Below are 23,951 nucleotides of genomic sequence, written 5' to 3'. Positions count from 1 at the left end.
CGCCCATGCCTCCCCGGCGCTCCGCCGCCCCCGGCGCCCGCAGCTGAAGCCCAGCACGCGCCGCCGGCCCGCCCGCGCCCGCCGGCCCGCAGCCCGCCTCCGATCGCCGTCCTCTCCCCAAGATGTGGCACAACGTCGGGCTGACCCTGCTGGTGTTCGTGGTCACGCTGCTGATCGTCCTGCTGCTGATGGTGTGCGGTGAGTGGGGCATCCGCCGCGGGGCAGTTCCACACGGCGGTACACACGCCCGCGCGACTCGGGGTGCTCGCTTGTTTTCTCTGTCCCTGTCTCTTTCTTTTTTTGGTTTTAAATGTCGTGGATGGACAAGTGTCTTAAAATCATCCGCTGCCCACGTCGCTCGGGGGAGATGTGCCCCTGACCCAGGACAGGCCCTCTGGCATCCTGGAGAGGGAAAGAACAGGTTCCAGGGCTGGGCATCCTGACTCGGGGTTAAACCAGATACTGCTTGCTTCTCGGGCAGCGTCTGCTCCTGATTGCCGTTCTTACCACTGTCTGCCCAGATTTTAACCTTGGCCTGCATTCGAAGGTGAAGTGATTGGTTTTTCCTTGTCCTTTTTTTTTTTTAGAGGTTCGGGCCCTGATGATAATGAGAACTTTCCGTTCCTTCATTGAATCAGGGGGTGGGGACAGAGTTGGGTATGAAACCCTCCGTGAAATTGTTTACTTCGAGTTCAGGCTCAAACTAGATTCCCGACAGAAATGTCTAGGCTAGGCAGAACTTAAAAAAAACCCCGGCTATATTAAACTTCCAGGGTCAGGTAACCTAACTCTCAGTTTTGTAATAATGGTGCTGTTTAGTTTGCTGTGATTTTTTGACTTTCTTGGGTTGAGACGACATAAAACTTTCTTCTCAGGGTAATATTAGCGTCATTTTAGATCTTCTTGACTTCTGTATGTACAGTAACTGATAACCACAGGTCTCTGAGCAAAGTGGCTGAGCGGTTGTGAAAATTTGGGAAGTAATTGAGAACCAGATGTCAGTGAGTTTAATTTTTCATAATTCCAGTATATTGAAGAATGGGTTCAGGTTGATGCAATAACTAAGCAGAAATAAAAATAAATACATTCATTACATGATGTACTAAATGCTCAGTATCAACTGTGTTTGGAGAAGATATGTGTGCACTTATGCAAATGCCTATATATGTATTTGTTTTTTTTAAATTTTTTTTTTTTTTAACATTTACTTATTTTTGAGACAGAGAGAGACAGAGCATGAGCAGGGGAGGGTCAGAGAGAGAGGGAGACACAGAATCTGAAACAGGCTCCAGGCTCTGAGCTGTCAGCCCAGAGCCCGAGGCGGGGCTCGAACTCACGGACCGCGAGATCATGACCTGAGCCGAAGTCGGACGCCCAACCGACTGAGCCACCCAGGCACCCCTGTATTTGTTTTTATATACGTGTGTGTATATTTTTAGTTTTCTTGCTTTAGGAAGGAGCCGGAGTTAACAGCCTTTCTTTTCTGATGATAAAACAATTGAAAAGCCTTTCTCAGTTTCCTGCTTGCGACGTCAGGATTTGGGGCTAATTGTAGATACGTGAGATTCTGGAAGTAAAGAAAAGCAGATCTGTGTGGTTTGTTTGCAGGTGGGGAAGGAGGAAAGCATGCAAGCATATGCTTTCTTTTCCCATCTGAAGATGTGAGCTGCCTGCAATTGGGGATGTGACACATAGACTGTACAAAACCTTGGGTAGAACGTTTGCCCAACTGGGGGCATCAAAATTCCCGATTGTTACTACATCATACTTGCTCTCTCAGCTCCGGAGAGCTATTTAACTTTGATTTTACTCATTTTTCTGAAAATATCTTGCCTTTGGTTTCAGAAAATAATTGTGGAATGAGAGGTGAGGTGTGGTAAGTAAAAAAGAACATCTTATTTTGATTGGAATGGTCCAGAACTAATAATAGCTTTATGAAGAAGTAATTCAAGCACTTTTTTTTTGTTGCTGTTGAGAGAGCTAATGATGCTCTAGCTTCATGGTTTGACTAGGATGGACCTGGGGGGCTTGGGGAAGGATGAGAGGTTGGGGGGAAGGATCTGACCAGACTTGAGGCTCGAGAATCTCAGGCCTTGTATTAGTTTGCAGGGATGCCATAGCAAAATACCACATACACTAAACAACAGAAATTTATGTTCTTACAGTTCTAGAGGCTAGAAGTCTGAGATCAAGGTGTCAGCAGGGTTGATTTCTTCTGAGGCCCCTGTCCTTGGCTTGTAGACGGCTGTCTTTTCCCGGCTGTCTTTTCCCGGTGTTCTCGCGTGGTCTTTTCTCTGTGTGTGTCTGTGCCCTAATCTTTTCTAGTAAGAAAGCCAGTCATATTGGATTAGGGCCTCACCCTTATGAATTCTTTTAACCTTAATTAAGTCTCTAAAGGCCCTATCGCCAAATACAGTCAACATTGGAGATTAGAAACCTGTGACTGTCCCAAGAAACTGGTAGCCTACTTTATTTTAAAACTCTGACTGGCTCTTTCACATAGTGAATTCTGATGTTCAGATTTCAGGTTCCTGGGGAGGTTTTCTTTCTCTTGTCTGTATTGGTTGTATGTACTTTTTTGCCTCTCATCCACGCTAAAGTGTTTTCCACTACCACTGTTCACTGAAGTGGCCCTTGTCAAGGTCAGCAACAAATGGTCTCCATATTACCAAGCCCATGGTCACTGGTCACTTAGTCTTAATTGTATTTAACCTCTCATACTCATTCCATATTGGTGAGCATTTCTTCTACGAAGTATTTCTCTTGGCTTTTGTACACTATACTTTCATAGTATTCTTCCGACCACAGCGCCTAATTGTTTACCTTTTTCCTGGCTTCTCATCCCCTAGAATTTCTTAAATATTTTGGATCACAGTCTCTGATAGGAAATACATTTTACATTATTCCCAGTACATTTATAAGTATACAAATTACATATGCCAATCTGTTTATTTATATACATTTATCTATCTCACTATCATCTTTCTGTCTCTGAAATAAAAATTTTATGGACTAGTACTTGCCCTTACTCTGTGAAATAATGCATGCTATTTTCTACTATATTTCTGTATTATAATACAAGTATGTATTTCTATTCCTTTTTCCTTCTGGTCTTTCCCTATGATAACCTTATCTAGTCCTGGAGATTTAAATATTAACTGTAGCTAATGACTCAAATTGATTATCTCCAGCTCTCACTTTTTTCCTGCACCCAAGGCTCATGCATCGAATAGTTTTTCTTAAATTTTTTTTTTTTTTAATTTTAGAGAGAGAGAGAGTGAGCTGGGGAAAAGGAAGGGGAGAGAGAGACTGAGAAAAGTAAGCAGGTTCTATGCTTAGCGCTGAGCCTGATGCAGGGCCCCATCCCACGACCTGTCATGACCTGAGATGAAATCAAGAATCAGACGCTCAACCAACAGAGCCACTCAGGCACCTCAAGTATTTTTTCTTTTCTTTTTCTTTTTCTTTTTCTTTTTCTTTTTCTTTTTCTTTTTCTTTTCTCTCTTCTTTCTTTCTTTCTATTTTTGAAAGAGAGAGAGCAACCGTGAGCTGGGTAGGGGCAGAGAGAGAGAGAGAGAGAGGGAGAGAGAGGGAGACAGGATCCAAAGTCAGTCATGACCTGAGCCCAAGTCAGACGTGTAACCAACTGAGCCACCCAGGCGTCCTCCCCCCGCCCAAATGTCTTTTCTTAATAGCACACTTGGATGTCTAAAAAGAATCTCAAACTTAATACATCTAAAACAGAACCCCGCCCTTTTTTTTAAGTTTACTTTTGAGAGAGAGGGAGGGAGAGCATGCCAGGAAGAGAAGGAGAAAGGATCCAAAGCAGGCTCTGCGCTGTCAGCACAGAGCCCGATGTGGGGCTGGAATCCACAAACCATAAGATCATGACCTGAGCCGAAATCCAGAGTCAGCTGCTTAACTGACTGAGCCACCGAGGCGCCCCTTCTCAAGTGTTTTTAACAAAAGAAGCAGTTTCAAAAGTCAATAGCACTAAAGGCATAAAGTAGTTCCCTTCAGTCCTCTGTTTCACTGTTTTGCCTATTTACTTTCATATTCGTAAATAATTTATTCATAGCTAGTTCTTGATTTTGCAACGTAGGCATTATTTATTAACCATGGTAGAGTCCCCACTTCTTTCCTTGCATGCCATTGGTAACGACAGCCTTTGGCTCATTTGAGAGTCAAGATTTATATTTTAACTGTGTAAATAGTCCCTGCTGGTCAAATGATGTAATATGACTTCACTTCCTTTCTTGTATGGTTCTTCATTTTTCCTGAAGTTAACAGTTGCCTTTTCAGTTTACCTCCTAGTCTTACTTTTTTGCTGTGTGCACACTGTTTTTGCCCCTTGGTCTCGCTCTCCCATCCAACCCCAGAGCTCTCCTTCCATCTCGCCTCCCCTTGACCTTCTCTGCTGGCACCCTGGTTTTCTGGATCTCATGTCATCATCATTCTCAATTTATAATCTTGTTTTGCAGGAGTACATTTTCTGGTCGCTTTCTGAGAAAAAAAATGCATGGAAAATAACCTTTTTGAGCTAATAATGCCTGCCTGAACATATCTTTCATCGATGTCAAAATGTCTTTCATTGATGTCAAAATGTCTAGACAAACTTTCCACCTTTATACGTGATTGATAATTTGAATAATTGTCAGGTGGTAGATAATTTTCACCCACATTTTAAAAATGATTATTGATTTCTAGCTTCTTAGGCCTGATTTTAAGAAATCGAATGCCCTCTGTTTCTTTGTCCTTATAAGTAACTTGGTTTCTGTCTCTAGATACTTTCTGGTAGTTTTTTCTATCATTGTTATTCTGAAATGTCATAATTATATGCCTTGGTATATTCTCTTCCTTCCATTTTTCTGGGTCCTCTCAGTTAAAAACACTTCTGTTAGTTGGATGTTGGACCTCATGGGCTGGTTCTGTAGTGTTACCTGTTTATGTCCTATTTTTTATCATTTCTCCTTTCCCTTTTGGGATATGTTTTGGGTTTTATCTTCTATCTCTTATGTTTTTATTTCAGTTACCCAGTTTTTAATTTCTGAACTTGTTCTCTGATTGCTTCTCCAGAACCTCTTTTTGCTTTATGCTTTTATATTTTCTCTTTATAAGCATGTTAGTTATGCAGTTGACTCTTGAACACGAATCCCCATTGAAAATCCACAGGTAACTCTTGAGTCCTCAAAAACTTAACTAATAGTTCCCTGTCGACCAGAAGCCTTATTGAGAACATAAAGAGTCAATTAACACATATTTTGGGTATGTATTACAACTGTATTCTTTCAGTAAAGCAGAAAAGAAAATGTCATTAAGAAAATCATAAGGAAAAAACATTTATAGTACTGTATTTATTGAAAAAATTCTGTGTGTAAATGGACCCGCACAGCTCAAACCTGTATTGCTCAAGGGTCAACTGTAGTTTTTAATGAAGTGTTTTTCTTCTCCCTGCATTGCCTTTGTTTCTTCCATATCTTTTCTTTTGGTTTGTTTGCTTTGGATTCTTTCTGCGATTGGAGATTTTGACAAATGTCTACTGCTCTGTTCTGTATTCATGTTTAAGGGTGAGGAAGTAAAAGTTGGTAATCAAGTCTTAGTGTCAGTTCTGGCAGCAAGTTCTTCTTCTCTAGGAGAGTCCCCAATTGTTGGTGGCTGGAGGTCTCTTCTCCATGGGTATTCCGTGTTTTCCGAGGAGAATCCTCTCATTTTCTGCTTGGGTGCTTTACACTTGGCTGCCTGCGTGTCAGCTTTGCAAATAGACTTTCCGCCAGTCCTTTTTTCTTTCCTCCTCAACCCTCCCGTCTTCCCATCCCAAGTCCTGATCTTTTCCATAGTTCTTGAGTAAATTTTGGCTCCATTTGATATTCGTCTTTCCAGCCGTCCAGACTTTTGTTTCCTTTGCTCTGCCAGATCATCTTACCACCCTTTAGAAAATGTCCCTCCTTGCTTAAAACCTATCCTCCTGTGGCTTCCCGTTTCCCTTGGAATACAATCCAGATCCCTTGCGGTGGCTACAAGGATCTGCCTGATGTGGCCCCTCCTGCTTCTCCACTCACCTCTGTTCTCCTCCCCACTGCTCTCACCTTTCTACCAACAGGCCAGCCTTGTACTCTCCCCAGGGCCTTTGCCCTCAATCTTCCTCTGTCTCTTCACGTGGCTGGTTCTTCATCCACGTTTCACATCCGCTGCTGTCGCAGAAGAGACCTGCCCCTGTCCGCTTAGGGTAACTCACCCAGTTACTTTTTATCTCGGTGATCCTTGGTTTTCTGAGCTCTTAGCCCTTTCTGAGGTGAGCTGTTTTATGAGTTTGTTTTCCCCAGTTAGGGTATAAGCTCCATGAAGACAGGGACCTTGTTTGGCTGGTTCACGGCTCTGTCCTTGGATTTGAGAGTAGTGCTTGGCCTGTAGTAGACCCTCCTATATTTGAAGAAAGAACAAAGAAAGATTCCCCAGTATAAATTATTAAAACTGTTACCGACAAGTCTTCAGGGTAGTACAAACCAAGGTGGTCTCGAGATGGACAGCCCTCCTATTACTCAAAATGCACTGAAGGAACTCATTCATGTTCAGGTGCTGTGGCAGTGCTTATGGGTATCCACAAATTAATGAAGCATAATCCATGCTCTTGAGGGCCTTTTACTCCAACGGGGAAGACACTCATACAAGGTAACCATATTAGGGAAAGATAGGATAAAATAGGCAGAGAGGGAAAGGTCAGGTAGGACCTGAGGTCTCTGGCTGGGGAAAAACACAAATTTTGGAACAATTATGGGCGGGTCTGACCACAGCAGACTCCTTCGGGCATAAGGTTCCTCTGAAGAATGTAACAGACAACATACTCTCCCTACCAGGAATTTGACAAAAGACCTAGCTAAAAACGAGTAGTAGACCTTAAAACCTTATGACCCACAGGGAACAGGATGGCCACAGACCGCCCCTCATACAATAGAAAATAGCCAATCAAAAAGGAGTGAGTAGGCTTTTAGAGTTACCCAGGCAATAAAGGTGGCACCTGAGAAGAAACTCGGGGAAGCAGAGAGGCCTGAACAAAACCCTGTAAAACAAAGTCCCCTGCTATGGTCACAGGCATTCACTTTCAAATGCTCCTTCTCTTAGAGAGCTTTCATACTATTCTTACTTTCTTGCACCCTAATAAACTTTTCCCTGCTGTTCATTTTGTGTCCACCTCTTTATTCTTCGAAGTGGCAAGACAGTGAATCCCAGGTATTGAAGTTACAAAAAAATCCTGCAATGTAACTTGAGTAAGATCTAGGCTTCTGAGCTCCAAGTTCACATACATGACTCTGCTCCTTTTTCTTGTTATTTAATAGAGCCCAGAATCTTTACCCAAAACAACTCCTTATTTTCAGTTTATGCACAAAACCTTAGGCATTGTTTTTACCTTTCTCATTTATTCCCATTTATGGTCAGATGTCCTATGCCCTTTCTTCCCTCAAATATTTGAACCTGTCTTATAAGCATGGTTCTGAGATACAAAGATAACTACCAAAAACCTGGTTCTACCACTAAATCACAAATTCTGGAAGAGGATACAAATTAGTTGTTACTTTCAGCAACAAATTTGTAAGAATCTAAGAAAAGGTCTAAGGTAGGCACACTGTATTTTACATGAAATTCATCAAGTTGGGTGTGTGTACTTATTCCCTGTTGTTACCTGATTTTCAAAGAGAAACAAATGTTTTCTTTGTCCTGTGGCTTGAAGAGTAGTCATCAACTAAGGAGTTCAACTCCGTGGGATAATAATATATTTGGTCTTTGTCCTTGGTCTCTGGCAAAAAGTTGCCCAAACCCTTAGAATTTTGGGGGGATAGGAGCATCTTTCCTTATTCATAGCATCTTTGGACCATTGCAGGGAGGTGGCTGGGGGTGGGGCCTCTAGGTGGTTTGAGGCCAGGGGCTGGTCATTAAGAAGAACAAATGGGATTAGAGGGTGGCATGTTTCAGCTCCACCCCCTGACCTCCCCACCTCGAGGAGGGAGGGGACCTGGAAATGGGGTCATAACAACTCTCGAACAATGAATAACGAGTATAACAAGCATATCTAAAAGCGCATTCTTGATCTGGGAGCCTTCTCCATCTCAGTAAATGGCAACTTTGTCGCTGTCCTTCTAGTTGTCAGCGAGGCCTCCCTAACCTCTCTCTGTAAGATACCCGCCTTTCACACACCTGCCGCTTTCCCTCACAATACTTTATTTTTGTCTAGATTTCCTTATTGGGCCAATATGTTTCAGTAAAGATGGTATTTGGGACATGGCAGGTGTTTCACGGATATTCGAATGAATGAGTAAACGAATGAACGCTTAGTCCTTGAAGCACTGGCTAAGATGAGGTTGTAGATGGAGGCAGGAAGCACCCAGATTGTGGCATTTTATATGCATCGCCTGCAGAATTTATGCTTTCTGATAGACACTGGGGAGCTGAGAGTTTTTTAGCAGGAACTCAGAATTTTATAGGCTGTTCTAGCTACAGTGTGTGGACTGGGGAGGCTAGAAGCAAGGAAAGCAGGTAGGTCAGTATTTAGGGTTGATGAGAGTTTGAAATCAGGAGGCCACGGTGTAGGGGCTGGGAGTGGTCGTGGCCTGACACGGCCTGACAACTGTGATGCCACTTCGTCTGCTCTGTCTGCCCGTGTCTGAAGAGCGTTTGAGATTTGAAGCCGTTAGGTCACGGGAGAGCCTCGGTGGGGGCCTGCAGGAGCAGAGAGAAGCAGCTGTCTGTCTCCGTGGGCACATTCTCCCTTCCCTAGGGGTTGGCTTCCTTGTGCCTCGTGGTTGAACCTGGCTCAGCAGACCCCAGGCGGACAAATCTGCAGGCCTGTCTAGTGCCCAGTCCCGGGTTCCTGCTGTGCTGTCTCCCTCGTCAGGGAGCTAGTGAGCGGAGTTGGACTCTGGCTGATCCAGCTTTAAAGGCAACCAGCACTGCCACGTACTTACTCGCTGTGACTTGAGCAGTGCACACAACCTCTACTTTTAGCCGAGTGCAAGTAATAGAATCTGGGAATACGGAGGATCGTATTCGTGAAGAAGTATGAATTAACTGATGTGTGGAAAATAGATTTTCAAAGGTTAAGTCTGGTCTTAGACACATAGACTGTCCTTAGATTGAGATGGAGGATAATACACAGTTCAAAGATAGTGAGAGAATAAGGTAAAACATGTCTGTTGGTCACAGAAAAGGAAGGACGAAATTTGTTGAGTTTACAACAACAACATGTATACAGTAGTGTGACCACCACCACACCCAAGATACGGAACTTTTTGATCACTCCAGAAGGTTCCCTCATGTCCTTTTGTAGTCAGTTCCTCAAGCCCCTGGGAACACTTGCACTGCTTTCCATAACCATAATTTTGCCTTTTCTAGAATTTAATGTAAATGGAATCATACAGCATGTCTTTTGTGTTTGACTTCTTTTCCCTTAGCACAATGCTTTTGAATCCATCTGTGGTGTTGTGTATATCAGTGATTCAGGTTTTCAATTGATGGATAATATTCCATTGTATGGATGTACCACGATTTGTTTATCCTTTTGCTGATTGATGGATGTTAGGATTTCCAGTTTGGGTTGATACAAGTATTACTATTATTATTAACATTCATTTACAAGTTTTGGTGGGGTATATGTTTTCATTTCTCTGTGAGAAACTGCCAAACATTTTCCGTTGCCAACAGCTCTCTTGTCAAGTGTCTGTTTACATTTTTTGCCCATTTAAGAAGTTGCATTATCTTTTTATTATAAAGTTGTAACAATTCTTGTGTATTTGGGGGGACAGTCTTTTATCAGATACATGTTTTATAAATATTTTGATGTCTTGCCTTTTAATTTTTTTTTTTTAACATTTATTTATTTTTGAGACAGAGAGAGAGACAGAGCATGAACGGGGGGAGGGCCAGAGAGAGAGGGAGACACAGAATCTGAAGCAGGCTCCAGGCTCTGAGCTGTCAGCACAGAGCCGGACGTGGGGCTCGAACTCACAGAGCGCAAGATCATGACCTGAGCCGAAGTGGGATGCTCAACCGACTGAGCCACCCAGGCGCCCCGCCTTTTCATTTTTAAGTATCATTAGAAGAGCAAATGTTTTGTATTTTAAGTTCCATTGATCAGTTTCTTTTATATTTCATGCTTTTTGAATCCTAAGAAGTCATTGCTTACCCCGGGGTCACAAATACTTTTTCCTATGAGTTTTATAGTTTAGGTTTTACCTGTAGGACTGTGAACTTTGAGGTGATTTTTTTGTGTATGGTTTTTGAGTTAAGGATCAGGGACCTTTTTTACATAAGGGTGTTTTAGCATCTTTTGTTGAAAATGATGTTTTAGTGTCATTTATTGAAAAGGCAGTTGCTGACAATCAGTTGACCCTATATATGAGTTTATTTCTGGACTTTTCTGTTTCAGTGACATATATGTATCCTTATACCAATTGCGTAGGTTATGCAGGGTTACTCTTTTCAAAATGTTTGCTATTCTAGATCCTTTGCATTTCCTTAAGCTTCAGAATCAGCTTGCCAGAATAGACCTATTGAATCTGTAGGTGAAGGTAGAGAGATTTGACATCTTAAGGTTGAGATCCATGACCATATTGTATCTCTCCTCCTCCTCCTCCTCCTCCTCCTCCTCCTCCTCCTCCTCTTCCTCCTCCTCCTCCTCCTCCTCCTCCTCCTCCTCCTCCTCCTCCTCCTCCTCATTCTCCTCCTTCTCCTCCTTCTCCTCCTCCTCCTCCCCCTCCCCCTTCCTCCTCCCCCCTCCATCTTCTCCCTCCCTTCCTCCTCCCCCGCTCCTTCTTCTTCAGACTTCAATTTCTCTCAGCAACATTTTACGTATTTCAATATATAATACAATTCTTGCATTACTTTTGTCAAATTTAACTGTGAAGGTTTCATATTTTTGGTGCTATTGTGTGTGGTACTCATTTAATATTTGCTGCTGATATGTAGAAATATAAATGATTTTCGTATATTGACAGTGTATTCTGCAATACTGCTGAATTCATTTAGTTTTTGTAAATTCCATAGGATTTTCTACCCAGAGATTCGTATTAAGTGCACATGAAGATTATTTTACCTATTCTTTCCAGTATCTGTGTCTTTTTTAGTTTTTGCTTCATCGTACCTCTCTAGTATAGCATTGAAAGAGCTGAGAGCAGATCTTTCTCCCTGATTTTTCGGAGATAAACATGTAGTCTTTCACTGTACAGTGTAATGTTAGCTGTAGGTTGTTTGTAGATATTCTTAACATTTTTTTTTAACATTTATTCAGTTTTGAGAGACAGAGACAGAGTGTGAGTGGGGGAGGGGCAGAGAGAGAGGGAGACACAGAATCCGAAGCAGGCGCCAGGCTCGGAGCTGTCAGCACAGAGCCTGACACGGGGCTCAAACTTCCCGGACCATGAGATCATGACCTGAGATGAAGTCAGCCACTTAACCAACTGAGCCACTCAGGCGCCCTGTTTGTAGATATTCTTTATCAGGTCGAAGAAGAAAACTTTCCTTCTTTTCCTAACCTGATGAAATGTTTTAGAAATCAGAAATGGATGTTGGATTTTTTTTCAGATGCTTTTTCTGTGTTGAGATGATCATGTTCTTTAGTGTTTAAGTCTTAAGTCTTTAAGTGTTTAAGTCTTTAAGTGTTTACATGGTGTCTTACACTGAGTTTTCAATGTTAAAGCAACCCAAAGTTCCTCAGATAGACTCTTTTTATATGTTGATGGTTATCTTTTTCATATGTATCTTTTTTGTGTATTGCAGAATTTGTTTCATGAGGAATATTTGTAGCTTTCTTAAATGCTTTTATCTGATTTTGTCCTGAGGGTCCTGCGAGACCTCATCAAAAGTGAGTGGGGAAGTGTTTCTCTTTTATTTCTTGGAAGGAAGAATTTACTTAGAATTAGGGTATTAGTTCTCTCTTGCTGCATAACACATTACCACAAACTTAACGGCTCACAAAAACTTAATTATTTGTTCACAGTTGCTGCAGGTCAGGAGTGTGGGGATGGCTTAGCTGGGTCTTCTACTGTCCGTCTCACAAGTGCAGTCAGGGTGTTAGCTTGCCTCTTACGGCTGTTGGCAGAGTTCAGTTCCTTGTGACTGTAGGACTTGTGGTGGCTTGCTTCTTTAAGCCAGTGGGAGAATCTCTCTGATACCAAGGAAAGGCTCAGTGTCTCTTTTAAAGACTTAACACTTAATTCAGTTGGGTCCTCCTAAGATAATTTCCCTTTTCAGTAACTCAGAATCAGTTGATGGGGACCTTAATTGTACCTGCAGAATCCTTTTACATGTGTCTTAAAACCTCATAAAAGGAGTAACTATCCCATCACCTTTGCTGTATTCCGTTGGAAGTAGGACACACGTTGTGGCCACACTCATGGGGACAGGTCACACAAGAGTTACACGGTGGCTTGACTTCTTTGAGGTTCCTAAGCTGTGTCTGCCACAGTTCATACTTTCTTAAATGTTACGTAGAATTAATCTGGGCCAGAACTTTTCTTTTGGGGAAGGTTTTAACTACAAATTCAATTTTTTAAATAGACATTGGGCTACTCTCGTTGTCTGTTTCTTCTCAAGTGAGCCTTTATAGACACAAAGTGGACATTCATAGAATGAGTATTCTCTCATTCTTCTAATATCTGTAGCATCTGTGATGATGTCTTCTCTTTCATTCCTGATATTGGTTATTTGTGTCCTTTCTCTCTTTTTTCACATGATTAGTTTGGCTAGAAGTTTATAAATGTTATTGATCTTTGCAGTGAATCAACTTTGGTTTCATTTTTTCTCCCTGCTATTAGTTGTCCATATTCTATTCCATTGCTTTATGCCGATATCTTTATTTTCTTCTACTTATCTTTGTTAAAAAGTCAATCAGCCTTTTTTAAAAAAGTTTTTTATATATTAATTTTGAGAGAGAGTGAGAGAGTGTGTGTGGCATGAGTGGGGGAGGAGCAGAGAGAGAATCCCAACCGGGCTCTGCTCTGTCAGTGCAGAGCTGTACGTGGGGCTTGATCCCACAAACAATGAGATCTTGACCTGAGCTGAAATCGAGTTGGGTGCTCAAAACTGAGCTACCCAGGCGCCTCTCTTCTACTTACTTTGAGTTTAATGTGTACTTCTTTTCCTAGTTTCTCATGGTGGAAGCTTAGATGATTGATTTTAGGCCTTCCTTTTTTTTTTTTTTTTTTTTTTTTTAAATGATGAAATAAATTTCTTTTCGGGTATTGCTTTTGATTAAAAAAAATTATTCAGTTCAGACTAATTTTAGTTTCGCCTGTGAATTCTGGTTTGAATGGATTATTTAGGAGTATGTTGCTTAAATTTTGAATATTTGATTTTTTTCCATATATCATTTAGTCATCCATTTCTACTTTAATTTTTGTTATGGTCAGAAAATACATTTTGTATCATAAAATTTAAGAGAGTTTACTCTTGGGTGCCTGGGTGGCTCAGCCGGTTCAGGGTCTGACTTCTGCTCAGGTCATGGTCTCGCGATTCGTGGGTTCAAGTCCCATGTCGGACTCTGTGCTGACAGCTCAGAGCCTGGAGCCTGCTTCGGATTCTGTATCTCCCTCTCTCTCTACTCCCTGCTCGTGCTCTGTCTGTCTCTGTCTCTCAAAAATAAATAAATGTTAAACAAAAAAATTTTTAAGAGAGTTTACTCTTACATTTATTGAGACTGATTAATGGTGTATTTCGGTGAATGTTCTATATACACTTGAAAAGAATGATTATTCTGCAGTTATTGAATAGAATGTTCTGTACGTGTTAGGTCAACTTGTTTGATAAGGTTGTTCAGTATCTTTAAGCAGTTCTGTCCACTTGTAACTACATTATGTAGTAGGCATCTTCAGAGCCGTGAAATGGGTTAATTGGTGAAAGTCATTAAACCCTTAAACTCATGGGTGGTTTTGTCTGTGTGTTGGGTGCTGAGAGGATGGAGGCTGGTTGATTTGATTTGTGTATCTACTCTTTGCCAGACATGCTCAAGACATAGGGAATAGAGTGAAAGACACTGATAAACCATACCATTTCCTTGTCTTAAGAAACTTGTGTCTTGGGGGGAATGAGAGACAGTCAGTTATTAATGCAATGAGGACGGAAGTGAGCCCCCAGTGTTAAAGCCGTCACCCAAGATAGCACCACACTGAAGAGACAGTGCAGTAGGAAGGTTTAAAAGTTATGTATCAATGATGCTTAAAACCCTTAATAACAGTGGTAATAGCCCTGCATCTATAGAGTTTGCCCTAGAGAGGAAGAGACTGGAGCCTAGGCAATAGTAACAATGGTAGTAACAATTCATATACGTTTATTATGTGCCTGGCATCTTTTTAGCCTACTATATATATTCTTTTTATTATCAGTGTCACTCTCTGAGAGTAGGTACTGTTCTCTCCACTTCACAGAAGAGGAAACTGAGGCACGTAGAGGTGAACTGGCCCAAGTTGCAAGTAAGTTGTTGAGTTAGGATTCATGGCCAAGCAGTGCGGCTCCAACATGCATATGAGCTATAAGAGATTATGCTGATAATCCAGTTGGCAGATAATAAGTTTTGATCTGGGATAGAAAATGGCATTGGGAATGTAGAGAAGGAAACAGATGGAAGAGGGTTTATTGAGGTAGAATATTATATAGCACTGAGGTAAAGTAGAGGAGGGACAATGTGCTGCAAAGGAACTACTGCTCACCAGAGGGATGAGGAGGAGAGGATATAATACCCATTACAGAAAGAAGAAAATCAGAAGGAGCTGTTGTTCAAGCCAACCATTCCTCCCTCGGGTTCAAGAAAGGTGGGAGGCATGGAGGGAAAATTTGGTTATCGTTTGTAATAGAGGTAATATTTGGATCTGTGAGAGTGTTGTGGTCACCAACGAAGAAAATAGGAAAGAGGAGAGGTTTTAAAAGGCAACTTAAAAAATGTTGTGTTTATTGGGTAAAAGAGTTTTGAATGTGGAGGTATTGGTGGTTCAACCTTGTGTTGATTCAGTAGTGGTATTTCCAGGGGCTTATAACTTAGCGTTGCCCAGTGGGTCATTACCAAAGGGGCGGGCGGTAGAGGGAGTATTGTGGTAAGAGGTGGAAGAGCATGGCTCTATTTTTACTTAGCCTGTGTCCATGGCCTTGAATATATTATCTTAGAAGTGAGCCTTAGCTACCTTCAGATTAAACTAAAAATCAGTCATAGGGTTGAAAGTGGAAAAAAGCTTTGTACACATTGAGACTGGTATTGAGCCAGGTAGTTAACCACTTCGATACCATCACGAAGGTGAGATTATGCAACTCCATTGGACTGATTCCACCAAGACGAGAATTTGTGATTATACTGTAGCTGCGCTTTTGACCTGAAAAGATCTTGGGTGGTGATATCAAATTCTCATTCTCTAATTGATGTTTTGTGTTTAAATCTGAACTGGTGATTCTGTCCTTCGGCCGTCCTTTCACCACAAAAATCTGTGATATTTGATCCACTTAAAATTCATTGCTCTCTTTTGCCTAGCTGGCTTTCTTCAGTGGTTGAGTCACTTTCTCTTATTTTCTTATCTAGAAAATAGGGGTAATGATTCCTAGTCTCATTAATTCAGAGTGTAATTGGGAGGACTAGAGGAGACGCTGAATAGAAAAGCACTTTGTAAAGGGAGAACTCTATAATTACAACCGTCCCTTGGGCTTGTGGTGTGTTGATGGTGTTGGTTCATCACTCAGGTTCATCTGCTATCACCACCCTTCTGCTGCCAGCACGTTTATCTTGCACAGGAAAACAACGTACGATGTGTTTCGTGAAATTCATCCTTTGAGCTAATAACGCTTAATTGTTGGCACACGCAAGAGAGTGCTCATTTGCTTGTCCCAGAATATACACCCTGTGTTGCCAGCCAGTGTTTCTGACATACAGCGCTTACCAGCGTGAGACCAGCAAGGTGCAGACTTGCCTTTGAAACTGTGAAAAACTGCAGCACTCGTTTTAACATGTACACATCTAATTGTGGACAATTCTCCTCCGCCACTTCTTTTCTCCCTTCCTCCTTCCCATTTCTCTCTTACTAAATCCCAGGACAAGGCACAAGACACGCATCCCATAGAGTAAGGTTAGGTAGGGAGTTTGTGGTACCTGCATATCAGGTCTCAGTGGAAGGGATTATATGAGCTGTAGTCCCGGGAGAGTTCCTGAGAGTTCCTGTCGGCTGCAGGTGTGCAGGGTACAAGGGTAAGTCCTTTTCAGTAAAAGATAGCCTTCGTAGTGATTATTCTTCCTTTTATCCCACTCCTCCACGAAGATACATACACGTATCTGGTAGAAGTTAGTCACTAGGGCCCAGAGTCCAAATTGAGCTGGTCTATTAATATGGAAAGTCACAGTCGTAAATCTGAACTGTTGATTCTGTCCTTTGTGTCTGTGATGCCTTTCCACCTCCCGGCACACACTCCCCTCTCCTATTCGATACTGTCTTACATCAGTAACACGTAGATAGAGTGTGATGCTTCATTTTATGTTATGCAACTTCCCATTTGTTTTCTCTTATGTTCATAGTATACAACAGAATGAACTTCAGATTCGTAAGTGTTTCATTAAGTCATTCTGTTAACCGGGTCGTAACCGAATTCTACTTGGAGCAAAGGTATGATTGTTCTTTACGTCCAACTTCCGACCATCCGTTACATCCTTCATTACACATCCATCATCCTTCTGCAGCATCGCCCCCCTTACCAGTGATGCCTGGGAAAGTTTCTTTGTAGCTCCCCCTCATACACTTACTTTGTCCTGTTAACGGCTAATGTGGCTCTTGTGGCCTTTTCTCAAGTGCGATCTTCTCTGTTAGATGGCCTGCTCAGCTGGTTTCTTGCCTCCTCCCCACTGCTGATCCACTGCTCATCTTTTTTTTTCCTTTTCCTTGGCTCATCTCCATATTTGAGCTGCAACAGCACTCATGTGTCTTCTTCATTTCTTTTTTCCAAACCTGCATGTGCATCAGAATCATTTAGGGAGCTTTAAAAAAAATGAGTAAGCACAGTCCTTGGGGTATGATTTATCTGGCATGAGTCTTTGGGAAGCTGTAATTTCTCAAAGCTTCCTAGCAGAGTGTGATGAGTGGCCAGTTGGAGTGATTTTGTTGTGAATGGCTGTAATGTGGTAGTCACCTATCGTTAACGAGGGTCATTCCATTGTATAATGAATGCTTTTGAACTTGCCTTGCATTTACATGTGTTCTTTTCTGTAAAAGGGAGAATATGACTCCCAGCCTTCTCTGATCTCACTCACCCCTCCTTAGGTAAGTAGTTTCTCATTTCAAGAGGTTGAGGACTTCTTGCAGTGTGGACATTCATTAAAGGTTGCACTGTGTTGCAGTTTAGAAGGAATCAGGGTGAGGAGATTGAAGGTTTTGAAGGAATCAAGGCAAGACTATTGAAGGTTTTGGCTAGACTTTATCCATCAGAAGAATTGTCTGCCTAGCTCTGGGATGTTTTGTTTTGGAGTGACTCATTAGTGGAGACTGTCCTCCAGGACTCTGTTGCTAATGGAAGTAGAAGAGACAGCTTTACTGGCTTCTTTCTCCAGGCTATCCCATCACCCCCCTGCTGTCGCTAAGATCACACAAATTCTACGTGGTAGGCCTGACAGCCACATTCACGATACCCAACTGAGGAGATGCACACTGGCCCTGGGGCTGACATGTGACCCAAGTTGGGATAGAGATTCCAGGGTTTTATTTTATTTTATTATGTTATTTTATATATATATATATATATTTTTTTTTTTTTTTTTTTGAGGGTATGAACTGAGAAGTCTTTCATAGAACTGGGAAGAAGCAGCTATGTGCAAGATAAGCCGAGAAGAAAGTGAAGCAAGTGTGTAGAGGGAAACAGATAATGCTGTGAGAACTACCTCAGTTCACAGGAGTCTTCTTGTTCTGTCCCCAGTAAGGGTGCTTCTTCCCATGCGTTCTGAGACTCTCCTGTAAGCTAACAATAAATTCCCTCTTTTTGGTTAAGATAAGCCAACGTTTCTGTTACTTGGAGGAAAAGCTGCTTTATTAACCTAGGAGGAGAGGAATGTGTATATGCCTTTCTACTTTGTATTGGTCGTAAGATCAGTACAAGTAAGGTGCTATAGATGAATAGGTCAGGGCCCCATTAATCAGCTACCAGGAATACGTGAAGAAACAGTTTAAACTGAGTGACAGTTTGGCCATTAAATATGTGCAAAGCGTTTCCTTATAGTACCTGTCCCCAAGTCGGACAAAAAAAAGTTAGCTAATATGATTTCCATGTCTAATTAACACAGTCAGTGACTATCTTGTTAGTTTTATCTGGCACGGTGATAGTACCTCTCTTAGTTTTTTGTTTGCTAAGTCATGCTTTTCCTGGTATATACCCACTGGGGTTTTAATAATGGTTCTTTTTCTAAAATAAATTACAGCCCGTGTGATTGTTTTTTTGTTTTTGATCAAATTGCCTGGAATTTTTGGTGTCATCCTTTGTTCAGACTACTAATACTCTTTGTAGAAGCATAAGATGTTACTATTCGTAAGTACTGTGATATGGAAACTCCCTTCCCCCACATCTGTCTTCAACAAATTCTATCTCTATCTCTGTAAGAAGTACTCATTTTACTTGGAGAACAGCTTGTTGAACTTCCCTCACTTTAGTGAATACCACCGCAGTTCTTATCAACACTGCAATTTCTCTCTTAGCTTTGCATTCCTACCCTGTCATTATAGTAGCCCCTGAAAAACAGGCACGGTGAGTATTTGTTCTTTGTGGCCGGCCAGCAGATGAACTCCGTATCTGGAATTCTCTACCTCACGATTTTTTGTGGGAAGCAGTGTCACTACCCACATGCTCCCCCCTCCACTGCCAGCCCTTGCATATCTTCCACCCAGACCAGAGTGGGGAGTTTTCTTTTCTCCAGGTTGGGGGATAAACATTAGAGGTGTGAAGTTGAATGGCTTAGCTGGTGCGGGTGAGGAGGGGGTGCTGAGCCGTAACTTACTGCTCTGAACTCAAGCGTCTCGCTGGCAGCCACATTCTGAATTTTGACTCGAGATTGAATCCCTTACATAGGTTGTTGGCAGAGATTGAAAACATTTTTTTTGTTTTCTTAAAGCTGAGTTTGTGATCTCGCTGAATGCTTTTGTAGCTTCCCGAACTGACTGTGACGGCTGTCTTCAATTCCTTATTTTGTAGATTTCTGTGCTAGGAGACTTCGCTTTGTCTTAACCGTCGCAAGGGCACTGTAGTGTTTCATGGTGGAGTTCCAGTCATGCCAGCCCTTCACTGTAGTCTCTTTTTAATAAAAAAATTTAAACCTGTAACCCTTACGTTTCTTTATGGTCGTTTTACACCTTGCAGCCACTGTTGGAATCTTTGTGTTTTATGAGGTCAAGACTGTCATCTTCGATAGTCACAACTAATCCAAGAGTTACGGGTTTTCCTTAGTATTTATTGAAATGAACTGGCTCTGTGATGGGCATTGAGGAGGGCACTTGTTGGGATGAGCACTGGGTGTTGTATGTAAGCGATGAATCACGGGAATCTACTCCCCAAACCAAGAGAACACCGCATACACTGTATGTTAGCCAACTTGACAATAAATTAAATTAAAAAAACAATTTAAAAAATATTGAAAATAAAAGAAATCAACTGGCTTTAATAATTTAGGCCAATTAATGGCATTGGCATGTTTAAACCTACACATCTGTAGAGTGTTCATGATTTACTTATAGTTTCTGACTTGTTTTTCCCCTGATTTTCCCGTTTATCAAAACCCATGTGTGTCTGTTGTAGAAAAATTACATTCAGTACAGGGAAGTATTAAAAAACTGTGTAGGGCCCCCATGTCAGTCTACAGATTCACTGTAACCCCTATTAAAATTCTCACGGCCTTTTTTGCAGAAGTCCACAGTGCAATTCTAAATTCACATGGAAATGCAAACAACTCAGAACAGCCAAGACAACCTTGAGAAGAACAAAGATGGTAGACTTTCAGTCTCAATGTCAAAACTTAATACAAAGCTACTGTAATCAAGACGGTGCAGTACTAGCATAAAGATACCGTACATCAATCTGGTCATTTGACTTTTTTTTTTTTTTTTTTACCACCCCACCTCCTTATGGTCATTTGATTTTTTTAAATTTTTTTTTTTTAATGTTTATTTATTTTTGAGACAGAGACAGAGCATGAGCAGGGGAGGGGCAGAGAGAGAGGGAGACACAGAATCCGAAACAGGCTCCAGGCTCTGAGCTGTCCGCAGAGAGCCCGACGCGGGGCTCGAACTCACGGACCTTGAGATCGTGACCTGAGCCGAAGTCGGACGCCCAACCGACCGAGCCACCCAGGCGCCCCTGGTCATTTGATTTTTAACAAAGGTGCCAAACAATTTAATGGGGAAAAGAACAGCCTTTTCAACAAATGGTTCTGGAACAACTTGGTATCCATATGAAGAATGAATGAATTTGAATCTCTCACACCAAAATTAACTAAAATGGATCGGACCTAAAACTAAAACTTTTAGAAGAACACAGGTGTAAATCTTTATGACCTTGGGTTAGCCATTGGTTCCTTAGATAGGACACCACAAATAGAAGCAAACAAAGAAAAAATAAATAAGTTGGATTTCATCAAAGGAAAAAAATGATAAATTAGGCTTCATCATCATTGAAAACATTTGTACTTCAAATGACATTGTCAAGACAGTGAAAAGACAACCCGCAGAATGGGAGGAAATGTTTGGAAATCGTATCTAATAAAGGTCTAGTATCAAGAATATATAAAGAACTCTTACAAGCTAAAAAGACAAACAACCTGTTTTAAAAAGTAGGCAAAGGAATTGAATAGATATTTCTCCAAAGAAGATACGCAGATGGCCAGTAAACACGAAAAGATGCTCAATGTCTTAGTCACAAGGGAAATGCAAGTAAAAGCCACAGTGCTACACCCACTAGGATGACCGTAATGGAAAAGAAGGTGGACAATAAAAAGTCTTGGTGAGGATGTAGAGAAAGTGGCGCCTCATGCGTTGCTGGTGGGGATATAAGGTGGCACAGCCACTTTTTGGAAGACGACTTAGCAATTTCACAAACGGTTAAGCACAAAGTTACCATATGACCCGGTAGTTGTACTCCTAGTTGGACTGTTGGGTGTCTAAGAAAAATGAAAACACGTCTCTTCAAAAACTTGTACACAAATGGTCCCTGCACCCAAAAGCAGAAACGTTTTTCTATACCAGCCCCAAAGTAGAAGCTACCCAGATGTCCGTTCACTGTTGAATGGTTAAACCTAGTGTGATGTGTCCATGCACTGGAATACTATTCAACAATAAGAAGGAATGGAATGATGGTGCCTGTAACAACGTGGATGATGAACCTTGAAAGCATACGCGGACGGGAGGAAGCCAGACAGAAGACTACGTATTGTGATTCCATTTATATGAAATGTTCAGAATAGACAAATCCATAGAGACAGGAAAAAGGAGACAAGTGGTTGCTAGGGGCTGGAGGGAGAAGGACATGGGGAGTGACTGCTGATGGATACGGGGTTTCTTTTGGGGTCGATGAAAATGTTCTGGACAGACACTGACCACGGTGATGGTCGCACAACCTTGTGAATATGCTATAAACCACTGAATTGTATACTTTCGAAGAGGGAATTTTATGCTATGTGAAACATATCTCAATTAAAAAAAAAAGATAATTGACAAAATAGAAGGCACCTTAGATCCCACTGCCCAGGGACTACCACAGCTTAGGTGCACGAAGCATTTTACAAAATGCTTACTCAGTGCTGGACTCCTGAGCCCTGTATGTACCTTCTCATTTAGTTCTTACAGCAGCTTTGTGAGTCTTCTGTCAGAACTGGGATTCCTGACTCCAGAGTTTTTTCTGCTAATTCTCTGTGCCTGTGTTTACAAAGAATTTTGGGTAAAGACAAGAGCACGCTACTTTGGAATTTTATTAAAATACTGTTTTACAGAGTTCAATGTTTAACTCACAGTTGGCCAAAATATATTTGTGGTGTGGTTTGGTTGGTTACCATTCAGCAGTTTAGGAAAGCAAATACTTGGGAAATAGGGTTAAATCCCTGAAGTTATTAGTCTTTTAATACCAAGGAGCTTACTGTTGATCTTTTTTCTTTCTTTCTTTTTTTTTTTTTTTTTTCCTTCAGAGATTGCAAGAAAGTAACAAGTAGAATTAGAAATTTCCTTCAGTTGGCCATTCATCCTGGTCTGGTGTAATGCTGGGGGTAGAAGAGGTGCTTGGATTTTGTTTTCATAAAAATGCTCCTCATCAGGATATGCTGTGATCAATTGCTTTTCTGCTAGAGTGTATAAAGTGGAAGGCATAGTGAAAGGCACTCGCGTGGAAAGCTTTGTTACAGTGGTTACTTTTGTTTGTTTTCATATACTCTTAACATTTCAGACCAACTATCATGGGTTCACAGGTTTTATCCTGTGCACTCATTTATTGATTGATCCTTATTCGTGGGCGCCTAAAACGTAGTGAACTTCAAACTTCTCGTAAAACAAACAAAACTTGGTTAGTGATTTTTTTTTTTAATTTGTAAGTAGAGTTGTTCAGACTTTTTAATGACTCTGACATGAAAATGCCATGTTTTTAAAAACCTTGAGCCTCGATAGTGGTGCTCTGGCTTTATTCTTTTGTCGTGTAATGAAAGAAAATGTATTAATTTTCTTTGAAAGTTTACTATTTCTAGAAACTTATGAGTAGCTTGAGTCTGATGGAAGTTCATTTTTGTTTTATTTATTGATTTTGAGAGAGAGAGAGCAAGAGAATGAGCAGGGAGGGGCAGAGAGAGAGAATCCCAAGCACACTCCCCGCTGTTTGTGCAGAGCCCGATGCGGGGCTGGAACTCATGAACTGTGAGATCATGACCTGAGCCGGAACCCAGAGTCGGACGCTTAACCTACTGCTGAAGCCCCCAGTGCCCCTGACCAAAGTTCCTACTGAAGTGCGGGTGCCCCTGCCATGGCATGGCCTTCACCTTGCAGTTGAAGGAGACTTGGTTTTAGTAAATATTAGCACTGAGATGTGAATCTCCAAGGAAACGCAGAGTGTATTCTTTTTTCCCCAGAAAAGTGCTCTCAGAAATTTGACTCTAATAAAATAAACACTTGGACGTAGATATCATAATCTCATCATAATTTTAATGTAGATGGACCAAGCTTGGATTCTAAATTCCACGAAGGCAGAACCTTTTTACCACCCTTGTATAATGTAAGAGTTTATTCTTACTCCTTGTCTGTAGTAAATGCTTAGTAAATGTTTGTTATATAAAAATATATTTGTAATCACATATATATTGGTATTTTACATACTGTTTGGTGAAATACCCCCATGCCTATACAATTAACTAGAATGTTCTCAATTGATAAAATTGCTTGTAATAATTTTTCTTAATGTTTCTGTCTCTTTTTAGGTTGGTATTTTGTATGGCATCTTTTTCTATCGAAATTCAAGTTTCTGCGGGAACTGGTGGGAGACACAGGATCTCAGGAAGGAGATCATGAGCCATCAGGCTCTGAAACAGAAGAAGACACTTCGTCATCCTCACACAGGATCAGATCTGCTCGCCAAAGGAGGGCGCCTGCTGATGAAGGCCACTGACCCCCAGCCCTCGTCTTGTACTAGTGAATGATGAAAGGCAGTGAGGAGCCTCTGTCTTTAATGACTTGGCTTTGCATTTTTTTTACTTGGATTTTAAGTCCAGTTGGAAAAAAAAAAAAAGATTTATATGTAAGCCATATGAAAATAAAGGGAATTAAATAAAACCAAATCAGACCATTGCAAATTCCATCTTAAAGAATAATCTTTTGCTTCACTAGCTTTCCACTTACATACTTACTACTCTTTGCCTCCTGGGCTTATTTTCTTGCACTGGTGTGAATCTGGTAAACATCACAGGCTTGAAAAACCATATTTTATTAGTTCTA

General features: G+C 41.3%; 1 protein-coding gene across 1 annotated transcript; it reads left to right on the top strand.

The window, feature by feature from the left end:
• Positions 1–23,789, top strand: SMIM13 (small integral membrane protein 13). Its single transcript, XM_019420120.2, has 2 exons — positions 1–198; positions 23,438–23,789. Exons 1-2 carry the CDS (start codon positions 123–125, stop codon positions 23,623–23,625), a joined length of 264 nt encoding a protein of 87 aa, XP_019275665.1. The 5' UTR covers positions 1–122; the 3' UTR covers positions 23,626–23,789.
• The last annotated feature ends 162 nt before the right edge of the window (positions 23,790–23,951 follow it).

Source organism: Panthera pardus, unplaced genomic scaffold (assembly GCF_024362965.1).
Source record: "Panthera pardus isolate Hobbes unplaced genomic scaffold, ASM2436296v1 HiC_scaffold_17, whole genome shotgun sequence".
In the NCBI taxonomy this organism is placed as follows: Eukaryota; Metazoa; Chordata; class Mammalia; order Carnivora; family Felidae; genus Panthera; species Panthera pardus.
The sequence above is the reverse complement of the archived record's forward strand: the minus strand, read 5'-3'. Positions and strand labels throughout refer to the sequence as shown.

Coding starts and splice junctions, on each gene's coding strand:
- SMIM13 (XM_019420120.2), top strand. CDS start 123: ATGTGGCACAACGTCGGGCTGACCCTGCTGGTGTTCGTGGTCACGCTG. Junction 199..23,437: donor CCTGCTGCTGATGGTGTGCG/GTGAGTGGGGCA, acceptor GTCTCTTTTTAG/GTTGGTATTTTGTATGGCAT.